The sequence below is a fragment of the Atta cephalotes genome, assembly GCF_000143395.1.
Source record: "Atta cephalotes unplaced genomic scaffold scaffold00023, whole genome shotgun sequence".
NCBI classification, from domain to species: Eukaryota; Metazoa; Arthropoda; class Insecta; order Hymenoptera; family Formicidae; genus Atta; species Atta cephalotes.
In genome coordinates, this window is record NW_012130087.1 from 1,168,390 (window position 1) to 1,182,245 (window position 13,856).

Consider the following 13,856-nt stretch of genomic DNA (forward strand, 5'->3'; position numbering starts at 1 on the left):
TCATTTCCCTAGCATCGAAGTATAGTTATTTGAGTTTAGCGATTGCACATTATGTGTTTGCGCATGGCAGCACTGATAACGGGAAAACGGCCGAGCGAGGTGTTGATTGGCCGTCAAAAGTTGTTTACGTTACGGAAGCAGCAGAACCACGTTTGAAAATTGATGCGACAATCGAGGCGGGACCGCGACACTTTTCCGGTATTTACGATTCACGCTTCTTGTGCCGGGCCTGACGATGGTGCGATACGCCGCCCTGAAAGGATTATACGACTTGGAGAAGACGATCGGTAGTGGCGGCTTCGCCAAAGTGAAACTCGCGACTCATGTCGCTACCGGCGAAAAAGTTGCCATCAAGATTATGGAGAAGACTGCATTAGGCGTAAGCAAAGTCTCAATATTTATTTTAAGAGAAGGGGATGTTTATTGTATTTGCCTGTCAATATTTTTTTTTCTGTCTTAAATTTTTCTTATTCTGTCTTAAAATATATGTACTATGTAATTAAAATATGTGTATTCTAGGAAGATTTACCAAGAGTGAAGGTCGAAGTAGAAGCACTTAAAACATTGTTGCATCAACACATCTGTAGACTGTATCAAGTGATAGAGACAGAGAGTCACTACTTCATGGTTATGGAATATTGTTCTGGTGGAGAACTGTTTGATCACATAGGTAAGTTTAAGTTATTATATATAGAATTTTTTATTACCTAAAAAAATCTAAATATTAATGACTATTGTATTTGTGTTCCAGTTGAAAAGAATAAGTTGTCAGAATCTGACTCTCGTAGATTTTTTTACCAGATAGTGTCTGCCGTTGCATACATGCATAGTTTAGGATATGCTCATAGAGATTTAAAGCCTGTAAACATATTTTTTTTTATAATACATATTATTTATCCTAGAAAGATTTACTAAGAGTTACTAAGAGTGTTTTGAGAATAAGATAATTTATTTTCTTATTTAACAGGAAAATGTTTTACTGGATAAAGATGAGAATTTAAAATTAATTGACTTTGGGCTATGCGCAAAACCCAAGATGGGAATTCAGGCACATTTATATACCTCTTGTGGTTCTCCTACGTATGCTGCCCCAGAGCTCATAATGGGAAAGAAATATTTAGGTAATTAAATTTTTTAAATGCTTTTAATATTTCATTGTAATTTAATATTTAAAATTTGAAAATTTTTCTTCGCAGGCTCAGAAGTAGATATTTGGAGCATGGGAGTTCTTCTTTATGCTTTACTATGTGGTTTTTTGCCTTTTGATGACAATAATTTAGAGAATTTATATAAAAAAATACTTGTAAGTTTTATAATTGCTATCTGCATTTTATGACAAATGTATAAATTATATTTATTTTAGAGTGGCAAGTATGAGGAACCATATTGGTTATCTAATAATAGTAAAATGCTAATCAAATCAATGTTACAAATCGATCCAGCAAAAAGAATCACTATTCACGAATTATGTCGTCACCCATGGATTACTGGAAGTTGTCAGAAGTCTGTATCATTCATTCACAGAACAGAAGTAAGAATTTTTATTGCAGAGAAATTAACTTTTTATATTTTAAATATTTTATATGAAATTTTTTTTTCTATGTAAATATTTAGTTCGAAAAAGACAACGAGGTATTGAATACTATGTCCGCCATTTGCGGTAGGAATAGTATAGATATATGGAAAAAACTTGTGCAGAGCGATAGAACTGATTACAGAACGGCTACATATTTATTGTTACTTGACAGAAAATTACGTGGACTTTCATTGAAAATAGCACCTATAACGAGATCTCATCTTAAGCAAGAAATGGTAAAAAAGTAAAAAAAATCATTTTTCAATGTAAGATTGATGTATTCATTTGTACAATCTTTATTTTGTAGACTGGCAAAACTTTTCCACAACGTGAAATGATAGCTAACAATTTTATAACTAAACTCGATCATTCTCCAAGGAACAGAAACAATGACCAACCTACAAGGATTGATGTCACTTATAATGTTTTGCCTAAAAAAAATGAAGATAACTTCATAGAACCACCATATATGTCGACAAGAAAAAGATTACGAAGTAGAGATTCTGATGATGTATCATCGCCCGGTAAATATTTGATCATTATCCAATATTTCAATTCTTTTACTATTTATTGTTTTTTATAAACATGGAAACATTTTAATTTTTATTGAAATATTATTATTTTATCTTCAAGAATTTTTCGAATATTTCCAAATATGTTGATTTTTATGTTTTTGTGCATTTGATTTTTTTGTACATGCAACTGTTTATTAAACGCGTTGCGGCTGCAGTTAAGTTAGTTCCACAGTACATTTTCTAAAGTTTATTTCTAATTAGGTGATGCTAGCACCATCTAATTAGAAACTTTAATGAAAGTTTCCGACTGCGATAAATTACAGTCGCGCGAAAAGTAGATAATTACCTAGAGAAGAGCAATGACTTGCTAACAAACGCAATTTAGACTTAAGACTTTTCGTGTACAAGAATCCTTCACTAAAATCCTTTAGAAGATACATTATTCTCCTTTTCAAGCATCATTACATTTGAATTCTCATCATTCAGAAAAGTATTAAATTTTTTAGTAATATATCTATGTATTTATATATATAATTATATGTTAATTATTCATAAATAATATTGAAATTACTTATAATTTGGCTTTTTATATTAATACAGTTCCAGCAAAGAAACTACCTGAAAATGGATCAGCTACTCCAACGCAATCCTTAACACCAGATTCCAAGTAAGCTTATGAAAGTAATATAATATGAAAGTAATATAACACAAATATTATATTCAAAAACACAATATTTTTAGAATTTCTCAAACATCTACACCTGGTAGTGCAAGAAAAGTTATGATGGGCTTAGAGAGAGGATTGAATCGAGTAAGATATGTTCTCACACCAAAAAGGCGAGCAAAAAACGAAAACATCGATCCCGATGAACCAAATATATTATCAGGGAAAGTATGTTTTATACTTAAATTATATATGAAAATATTAGAAAAAGTTTTTGACTTGCAAGTGGCGGTAAATTTTATTTTATTATTGAAGGGTCTTTCTAATGTATCTGCAACATGCAGCGGTTGTCCGAAACATGTCCTCTCGAAATTACGAAGAGCACTTCGACAAAAGGGTATAATGTGCCGTCAAAAAGGGTAATTATAATTTTATTCTGAATATTATTTTTTATACCGTTTGTGTTTTTAAAAACATATATCGTCACAGATTCATTTTGCAAGGGGAAACTGAAGAGTCTTTTTCAGAAGATAAGACAAACTCGTCGAAATCGATTTCCTCACAGAATTCCTGTTCCTTCGAATTGGAAGTCTGTCTCTTGGAAATCGATCCGAGCGGTAAACGATTAGTTGGTATTCGTCGGAAAAGATTAAAGGGTGATGCATGGGTTTATAAACGCGTGTGTGAGGAAATTCTTGCTCTCACTGCAGAAGATATTTCTACAGATTCCAAGGTTTCTTCTGAATCTAAGTGTCCTATTTAAAATATCATTCTCATAATATATCTATGTAGATTTCTTGATACAGACACTCTTAACAATCTAATTGCCTGATAGACGCGAATGTCTTGACTTGATAATTATATAATATTAATATTTTATAAGAAAAATATCGACGTTATGTGCAACACAGATAGTATAAGGCTTATAAACACATGCAATTCTTAAATCTATTAAAATATTTAATTTAACTTAAAAAGAAATTATTTTGCTTGTAATGTACATTTATTTTTGTTAAAGAGGTAAAAACATAAGTAAGAAACAGATCTGTAAAGATCTATAAATATATTTTGTTTGAAGATATGAATAATATAAGTAAAATTATAATGTAATATAGTAGTATTTACGTGATATAATAAAATTATTATTGCTCCTATACATACATCTCTTCATATCCATACATCTTTTCATATCCAAAATAAAAACGTTCGTTAAAATATGATTCATTGTAATGAAAGAAACATATTATAGTATCATTTTTCAAATTTTCATATCGGAAGAAGTAAATATCATATTTTTTTGGTCTTCTTTCCATCTTTCATGTAACATTAATATTGATCCCAAGAATGTTCCAACCAGATCGATTGTTCTATGGATAGCACAAAGAAATTTTCTGTGCGAGCACTTTGAGTACTCCTTGCCTCTTTCTGTCCGGAATATGTAAAGCTCAATTTTGCGTTTATACCGCAGATATAAAGTATCGCGGCCCGTTTGAACCGGTCCGCAGACTCCGCCACTGGTCGGTATAGAACTATAGACAGGCGAAGATATAAAATCACCACAAATCGATCAGCATAAAGTGGTGCCGCACGTTTACTTCACTTTCGCTTTATGGGAAGACGAAACCGACCTTTTATCTTTGCCCGCTCAATAATCGCCGGTTCTTCCCCGCGCGTAGGTACGTAGACAGGTATACCTTTCGCGCGCGCAGACCCAGTCCGATCGGCCGCTGTTTTTTCTCCCATACCGATTCGGTACCGGTGCAAGACAAAGCCAAGTTGCTGCGGCTTACCTTACAATTGCTGTACTTGCAGCGCGTACACTAAAAATAAATTTAAAAATGTGCAGATTGCCCGCAGAGTTGTAATATGACGATGTGAGTTATCATCGTTCACTTTTGGAGATTTTTCTACGGAAACTGAAATAGAAGATGGGAAAAAGAATGATAAAACGAAGAAAATGTATAATATTAAAAAAATCTATTTAATTCAGGTTCTAATGAATAAATCTGAGAACATATAATAAAGCTTATTTAAGTTAGCACAGGATGTATGGATGTAAACATTTATTTAAAAGATACATGAACGTTTCGATCCTTGGAACATTTAGATCAGTATGAAAAAGTCATAATAAATGTTAATAAATACGAAAAATTTAATAGTAAACCGTATATAATTGCTACATGTCTTATACATAAATTCTAAACAGAATTGTAAGGCTCGTAACATATTCTTGTAAGACTTGTAAGAATTTTTAAGTTTTTATATCTATATACAATATTTTTACAGACAGCTTCTTACTAGCCATAAAATTTATAAGATAGATATTTGTAGATATTTACGAATAACCGTCTTACGATTATACATACGCATAATTAGAATATTAGAATATTAGTATTAGTAGAATATAAGTTCTTACAAATTTTACGAGAACATGTTACGAGAACATGTTGCGATTGTGCTTAGAACTGACCCATTATTTGCGTAAGTGCACCGTTTATGAATTATATATGATCGAACGTGAATGTATAGTTCAATAAATTTTTTGAACATCAAATTATCCGATTTGATAAATAAAGCAATAAATTAACGAAAATGAATATTTTCAAAAAGCATGTATTATAAATGAAAGTGTAGTATTGGAGAACAAATATTTATACAAAAAAAATATTGTTCATAACGAGATACTGTATCACAAAAAGTAATGTGTCAAACTCGTGCCAATAAGTAATTAATATAAAACAGATTTTCTTACAAATCCTAAGTAAGTTTAAAACAAAACACGAGGGATTTCCTGCTCATGATATAAGTTAATTTCTAAGCCGACCAGATACAAATTGCAATTAACAGTATCATCCGTGCGTGAGTGCACGCACGTGCATGTTGCGATCTTTGATTCATCGTTGCTTTTAAAGCCGAAAGAATCGAAGCAAAATACAAAAATGTATAGGCTTAATTTATATCTAATTTATCTGCATACACATGTGCAATGTGATGTTAACAAAATTCTATATATTACTTATGCTTAACTTTTGCGTATATTTAAATGTTTTCTAATCATATTTCACATGGATGCTAAATTATTTTAAATATGATTAATTATGAGTAGCCTTTTATTTTTGGAGATTTTTAGATTTTTAAATTTAATCTAATTCTCTTTTGATAAATATTTGATATACTTTCGTAAGAGATAAGTACATCAAGTAAGATAAAAATGTAAAATCCTGATATGATTCGAATAATTATATGTATATCGAACGGCTGCAACGTGTGATTTATTAAGCTCGATCTACATAAGACGCAGAATACGAGTCGCAGATCGCAATTAAGCTTGTTGCGTCAGCCAATCCGATGTGTCCATTTTAAAAGTGACGCTTCGAGATTGGCTGACGCAAGAAGCTTACGATTTGCGACTCGCGTTTTGTGTCTTATATATGTAGATCGGGCTTTAAGCATAAATTAGTTGTAACTTGTGAATTTAAACGTGAATTAGAATCGAGTGAATTTTGCAGCGTGCAAGACAATGGCGTCAGCTATCGAGGACATTATTGCTCATGTGCTGTCTCTCGTTCTCGCCATCCAACGGCTGCTCGACACCGGTTCGTACCAATTACCGTCTAGCCGGCAGCTAATTAAGGATTGGGGCAATGAGGCCCAGCGATACAGTTTCCGCGATAATGATTATCCACGACGGTAATTGAGCGAGTGGTTATGAACGCCGCAGGGGGATCGTGCAAAGAAAGAGGGAAAGTACGAAGCGTGAACGATAAAGAAAGAAAGAAGCTACATCATTCTGGATTGGAAGTATGTAAGACTTTCTGGCTTTTTACATATTCTTGTAATTCTAAAGTCCTCTACCTTCGTAAAACCCGCATTCTTTAATCATAAAATAGCAACGTCACGATTTCTCTACATTTGTAAAGATATCCTTTCGTCTTCGTAGAATTAGATTTCTGATGATTTTATTTGTACAGGAAAATTCTATAAGAGAAAGAGGATACTCCTCATCGATGAAGATGATAAAAACGATGGCGGCGTGGATCTTGCGAGCCGAGAAAGATGGAACTCCTTATACCAATTTGGATTGCTTCGAGTCAGGCAAACTCGTGAGCAAGACGCATTACCGAGAGGTAAGTGTAAGCATGTGTATAATACAAAGCCACGCATACGAAGAAGAAGAAGAAGTAAGGGTAGCACGCGCGGCCCGTTTCTATCGCTTCCGGGCATCAGCGTGCTCGCGAGCCGCGGCTAATTGCTCTTTAATGCAAGCGAGCGAGCGCGTTGCTTTTCTTGGGTGTATGTCGAAGAAAAGCCTCGACAACACAGTTAATAATGAAAATGCCACGTTAGCAAGAATTCTGCGTTTGTTATTATGAAATGGTTTTTTCATAGGGCAAAATTATATGGCTTGTGTGTAAAGAAATTTTAGGAAATCTCATTAAAAACAAAAACCTTGGGGAATCGGTTTAACTGAATTCATTTCGTGTTTCTTTTCATTTCTCGATATTAGAAAATTAATCTTCATACGGCGAAACAATACAATCATGGCACTGACGGGTGAAAGTAAATGTAGTTTTTTGTAGTTTCCTCGTGCAATTGTATTTTCTTGAAATGCAGTTTCTTCCGAGTCACGTACTGCAGTTTTAAAGTGACATTCGTTACACATAAAAGAGGCGATTTCTTCGCACACCTGTATACATCTGAAGCATATAGTGTTACGCTGTTTCTTCTTCGGATAGACAGAAGCCACGAAGAAGTCGTTATGCAGCTTGCACTCGGAAAAAAGATGGGGAGCGCTAATCATCCGACTTGCCTATTCTCATTTTTCTTCTTTTCTTTCGGAGTCGGTCTTGTTTATTCGCGAGAGAAAAGGGCGCGCTGCTGGTAAAAATAAAGGGCAGAGAGCCCCGGATTCGTCGAGGCATGACCAGCGCGTCCACCAGAAGCTCATACATATGTACGCGGCTCGAACCGGACAGTGGCGGGCAACCCTCCTCTTCCTCCTCCTCCTCTTCCTTCCCCTTCTCTAGAACTTGCTCCCAGAGGGAGACCCCTCCGGAAAAATGAATATGCAGCCTGCGTATAGGAGGGTATTATTTTATAAAATTTACTATCTCGTGCCTGCGCATTATCCACCCTCCTGCCAACCCCACTGGCAGATTCGCCACGAATTTTCCGCGCTAACGTGAAACCGGACTTCTACAGTAGCGAGAGATAAAACATTCTTAAAGCGGGCCAAGCATTTTGTATCTGAAAATATGTATATTCCAATCTGAAAGAGATTTTTCTACTAAATTTAATAAATTTCTCTCACTATCATTCAAAGACAATGTTGATACATTTAAAACTCATGCCTCATGCATGTAGTTTTTATATACAAAGAATTTAAACATGGTACACTTTATAGTAAAATATATATTTTAATATATAAAATATTAATATATTTTATATCGAAATCTGTCTTAAAGTAAGATATGGATTTAAAATACGCAACATTGTAACTATGGAAGAAATCTGTTTATAGTTTATAGTTTATAGTCTTTACAATCCTCATAATAATTTATACCTTCGACATCTTCTCACTCTACCTGTTCCACAACACTTCCTTCGGCTAGCAGGGTGGTAGCCCTCAACCGAGGTCTAATTGCAATGTCGCTCGCGAGCGTAACCGCTTGTGTTTTTCCAAGTGTGCTTCGTGCGGGGCTGCTCTGGCGCTTCTATAAAATTGTAGCCCCCTTATCGTCGGAGAGGAAACGAAACATTAAATCGGCTCCGGCCGACAGGGGCGGGCATGTTTCGGTGGGTGCGTCTGAGATTTCCTGTGTGGACTGTGGATGCTAGGAAAGGATGGCTTCCTACGTAAAGGGCGCGTCCTGGTGTGCGTCCTCACGTCGAGCGCTCGATTTATATATGAGTCAGAGAACATGAAATAATCCGCCCATCTTTACCGTATAAATATAAATGTAGATCGTATCATCTCGATCTCATTTCCATAATTTATTTTTTTTTTTTGCCTTTTCTAGAAATATCAGAGCGGTGATATATTTCTATGGGAATGGGATGTAAATTCGTCTCCGTATATTTATTTATTATATATTTTCTATTATAGCGAAGTCGGCACTACGCAACATTATTCTGTTCTCCAGTAACCGATCTTCGCGCAAATGCGTGTTTTTTTTACACGTTCTTCTTCTTCTTGCATCCGTATCCTCGTGCCAATATCGTGCGATATCTAAACAACTTTATCATTAATGCAACAGTAGGAATTTGTATATAATGGTGCTACGTACATATGTAATATATGCCGGACTGCCCGCACATAACGGTGATATCATAAGATACGAACCAATAGCCGCAATTGTATGGAAATATGTATCTATGAATGAAGACACTTTCATTTATGAAACCAGATACTTATGTACCGGACACGGGCGTTGTAACATCCTGCTATTATGTGTCCTTACCTACCTATTCGTTCTCTCTTTCTCTCCTCCTACTTTTTTCTCCCTTCGTCTTTTCGCTCTGGTCCCCGCTAGAGTGTTACCCACCTTTGGTGTCCATCGTTCACGTGGATATTACGCTATCGTATCGATGTATATAATTTCACATGTCTCGTGCATTTTTTTTTATTTTTCGTAATAAGCGTGATGTCGCAATCTATCGCTTTTGCGAATCGCATAATCTCTTCTTCGAAGCCAAACATTTGCGTGCAGTTGCCGAACGATTCTTGTAATTAGCGTTTGATATCGTAACTTTGAGTAGGAACTTAGAATTTTTTTTACAAAAAAATTTATTTCGACTCTGACATCGTTGATCACTCGAAAGACCTTGTTGCGATACTCTTACACTGCGAGTCGACGGAAACAACGCGCAACCCTTTCGAGGAGGACGAGACGGACGGAAAGAAAAAGGCTGACGAGATAGTAGAAGGGAAAGGAGAGAACGAGGCTGAATGCGCCAACTGTGACGCTTTCCGGTCAGGTGCCGCCCTGACGATCCCTCTTCTTCCAATTTCTACGTCGAGATCCGCTCGCTCATTCACTTGCTTTTGCCCTCACTGTATTTTGCTCTTCCTTCATCCTTCCTTCCGGAGAAAAACTGGCAGGGAAAAGCAGGAAACGAATTATTTCCGAATAGATTACAGATTAGGAAAATTTTTGAAGAGAAAAGGTAGACAAGCACCAAGTAACGATATGATATTCGATATCCTCCTTTACGAAACGAGAGATGAAGAAATCCATCCAACGTCGCGCGTGATAATTGGATTATAATTGCGATCCTTGATTACGTCACCAACCTTTTATAAGGCTTCATTCGCGCTATATATATATACTGTACGAATGATTCTTTAACATTCTTATTTCATTGGTCAGCGTGATCGTATCTGATTGTTAATATTAGAATGAAGACAGCAGTCTCGGTGATTCTTTTCTGTTTACCACATTACTCCGTGTCGTAATTATCGCGCTGCCTCGGGAGGCCATTGTCACAATGGACGTCCGGAGTTTCCCTACGATTATCGTACCGAAAATCTCTTCGTGGTCGAGCTCCTCATCGACTTCCTGCCAGCGATGGATGATTATTTGTCGCATGGTAGACGCGCGTATAAAAATGATACTAGCAACTCGATCTCTTCTCATTATCCATTATATTTGAAGTCCGTATCAAGAACTACGACAAATGACTTGCGCATACTGGTTGCAATTATCATAATTTAACTATAACTTGTAGTCATTTTTTAAAAGAATTATATCTAATAATTATTTTAATCATGCAAATATAATCAATTGTGTTATAATAATTAATAGCACACTTGAAAATCTTTAATTTAAAATTTTTTTTTTTTTAGTTATTATTGCCATAGTAAGTAATTTCTAAAAAATAGTTATATTCATAATAATTGCGATTTACTGAATAAAAATGTTTATTTTATCTATCATTTGTATCTTGGTATTTAGTATATTAATATTTGAAGTTATAATTTATAGTACAATTTTTTCATGTTTGAAAGAACTTATACATATGTATATGATGTATATTATAACTTACATTATGGCAGTAATAATCATAAAAAAAGCCTCTAACAATCATTATTTTATCATTCAATTAATCACAAATATCAAATTTTTTTTTCTCAATGTATAGACAATATGTCTATATAATAATAAACATATTCTCTAACACAAGAGTAATTAAAAAGATCGAAGAAATTATTAGCAATTTGACAGTTAGATGATTTAGCAATTAGACAATCATTCCGCTGACGTAAGCTGATTTCATTCGTGTTTCTGTTCTCTTATATCAAAAGTTTTTATGCTCCTGCAATTGATCTTTATTATTGCCAGAGTGATAATCTTTTCCCTTCATCTAAATTCTCTTTGAACTATGCAAACTGTCTTTGCACCGCATTATAATTACGATCGGTAGATAAATATTTCATTCGAATTCTAAAGGAGTAATTTCTGCGCTCGTACTTCAACTGGCTCATCCATCGCAATCGTTATTAAATAAAACCAGCAAGTCTTCGCGTTAGCATACAAATAACTTTCGTTTCACATCATCATCGAATCGCCGTCAACGTCCGCGATACAATCAACTTTGGTATCGTTAATTAATCCCGTAATAACTTATCGCGGCGTAGTTGCAGTTTCCTGTTTATTATAGCGTCATCATTTTTAATTCTAGAGTCTGGTCATGGAACAATATATGCCACGAAATGCAAGTTTGCGCAAACTTCTTAGTAATTTTTAAATTACGGAAAAAATAGATTGGGTGGTTCAGCAAAGCTATAGCTTGTTGAGTGAATTTAACATCTATAACTAAGAAAATTTTATGGTTTAACAAAGAAATTATCTTTAAGTAATTATTAATACACTAATTCAGCTAATTCTTTGCTACAATAAAAATTGCTAATATAACAAGTTTTTTCATTACAGCAGCAAAATTACATCATCTTAACTAGAACTCATTTTAACTTTGTTAAAAATTTTGATTTAATTCTATATTGGATTGATTTTAGAAAATATGCTATATTAACAAATTTGCTATATTAATTTGTTATATTAATAAATATGATTACCTATAATCGTTAATTTTATAGCTGTTCAACTTTGTTACTGTAACATAGAAAATTGGCTGTTCGTATGTTGCGGCTGATTTATTGAATCAGTGAAGTTTCCAGTTGTTTCAACAAATTTTTTTTTCCATTAAGAAAAAGAGGATAGAATTAAAAAATTTTTCGATTTAATTTCTGAAGCGCCATTTTGTTACTCAATGCGATCTCTTCGAAATAATCTTCGTGAGACCCACGTGAGGTCAATCAATTTGATTCTCTTGTCTTCACGGACACAACGTCAAGTACCGTTCTCCGGTTCGCCGCGTTATCATTATCGCGAACGCGATAATCTGCGCCACGCGCGGTCGAGGCCTCTCTGGTCGTAGTTTCTCCGCGATTATCCTACCGAAAAATCTCTCGCGCTCTTTCTCCTCACCCCGTGCACACGCCAGCCGGGGCCGGTCGTCGTCGACTTCCTGTGCCCGCCGGTGGACAATGACCAGCACTTGCCGCAATGGCAGAGAGCGGCGGGGCAGACGCGCTCCTAATATCTATTCGGCCGATCTAGTTCGCGGAAGCCGCCGTTATTGTGGCACGAGCGTGTGCGTGTGTGCCCATCGCATACAATCGCGGTCTGTACAGGGTGTACCAGGAAACGATCATCACGCGATTTTAGCATTTCGCAATTTGCGCACAGAGGCTTCAGACGCGGCGCGGCGCGGCGCGGCGTCTTTGGACGCTTTATCGCCATTAATTCGCAAAGGTTCCGGGAGGAAGAGGAAAGAGAATAGAAAAAGAAGCGAAATTACGAGCGTTCTTAGCTTGTTCGACGCTATACGAATTTATACACCTCGTATGAATTGGCGTCAGGTACACGTACGCACGTACGCGTATCGACGGGGACTCGCGGCGTGTCGTGTGCGTGCGTCGGTGGAACGAAGAGGCCCCAGTGTGGCGTGGCGTCGGAGAGAATGATGAGGAGGTGGAGAAGGACGAGAGAGAGGAAGAATCGGAGGAAGAGGGAAGAGGGAGAAACACCTCCGGAGAGCCTCTCTGGAAGGAGGATATGATGGCTCGTGGCGTTATGCTCCGCGAGCTGTTATGCTCCTCGGGCACCACCGGACCATAAGCGAGGCTACTTCGCTCCGGCGCAACAGCCGCCACGTTTCTCGTTATATCAACGCATCGGCGTCGGCCAAATAAAGTTTGCGCGCGCGAACCTTTTTATCGCACGTACACCTTTTTGCGATGGCGAGAAATGCGCGTGAGATGAGAAATTTCTTTTATCGAACGCGATTAGATCGCGATTCGTAACCGAAATATCTACTTTTCTAATTCGATTTAAAGACTATTTAATTCTTTTTAATTGGAAGAAATAGTTTTGCGTGATATTACTAAGGTTCAATCTGGCCTTCGCAGAAAGTTAAGCATGTATATTCTTGCGGCATAGGTTTATACGAATAATCATAAGTACATATAGCGATTGCGGACGACGCACGATGTTGCAATCGCAGGAAAAAGAATCGTATGCTCTTCCTATTGTTAGGCATGCAATCACGAATATGTCGTTATCGTATACATACGTGGCGTAATATTCGTGTATACTGCGAACGTGACGTTCATCCGATTTCTTGACACCGTCTTCACCGGATGCAGACGCCAATGCATCTAGGCACGAGCCACTCGAGGCTGCGTACGCCGTACCGAGTGATTGCCGATAAATCATGTTTTTTTTCTATAATTTTATAATATACTACCGTCATGTAGTCCTGATGGATTCCACGTATATTATGGAAAATGCATGTGTGTAATAGTGATCGTTGTATTTTCCATCCCGAACGTTTTTAACCTTTTGACGAATGATTCCATTATTGATTAACGAATTAATGCAAATTTATTATTTCATCGTATCTCTATAATATTATTAAATGTTTCAGTATTTAAATTATATATATATATATATATCAGTATTTCGCATTATATAGTTGCATTATGTAGTTTGCATTATATAGTATTTTGCATTACATTATCGTTTCACGCGCGCGTTAT

General features: G+C 36.0%; 1 protein-coding gene across 1 annotated transcript; it reads left to right on the forward strand.

Moving 5' to 3' along the window:
• Positions 1-235: 235 nt before the first annotated feature.
• On the forward strand, positions 236-3,518 carry LOC105619848 (maternal embryonic leucine zipper kinase-like). The gene is made up of 12 exons (XM_012201366.1): positions 236-379; positions 520-670; positions 752-861; positions 968-1,121; positions 1,197-1,303; positions 1,364-1,531; positions 1,615-1,812; positions 1,884-2,100; positions 2,692-2,758; positions 2,833-2,983; positions 3,071-3,174; positions 3,245-3,518. Exons 1-12 carry the CDS (start codon positions 236-238, stop codon positions 3,516-3,518), a joined length of 1,845 nt encoding a protein of 614 aa, XP_012056756.1.
• Positions 3,519-13,856: the final 10,338 nt, after the last annotated feature.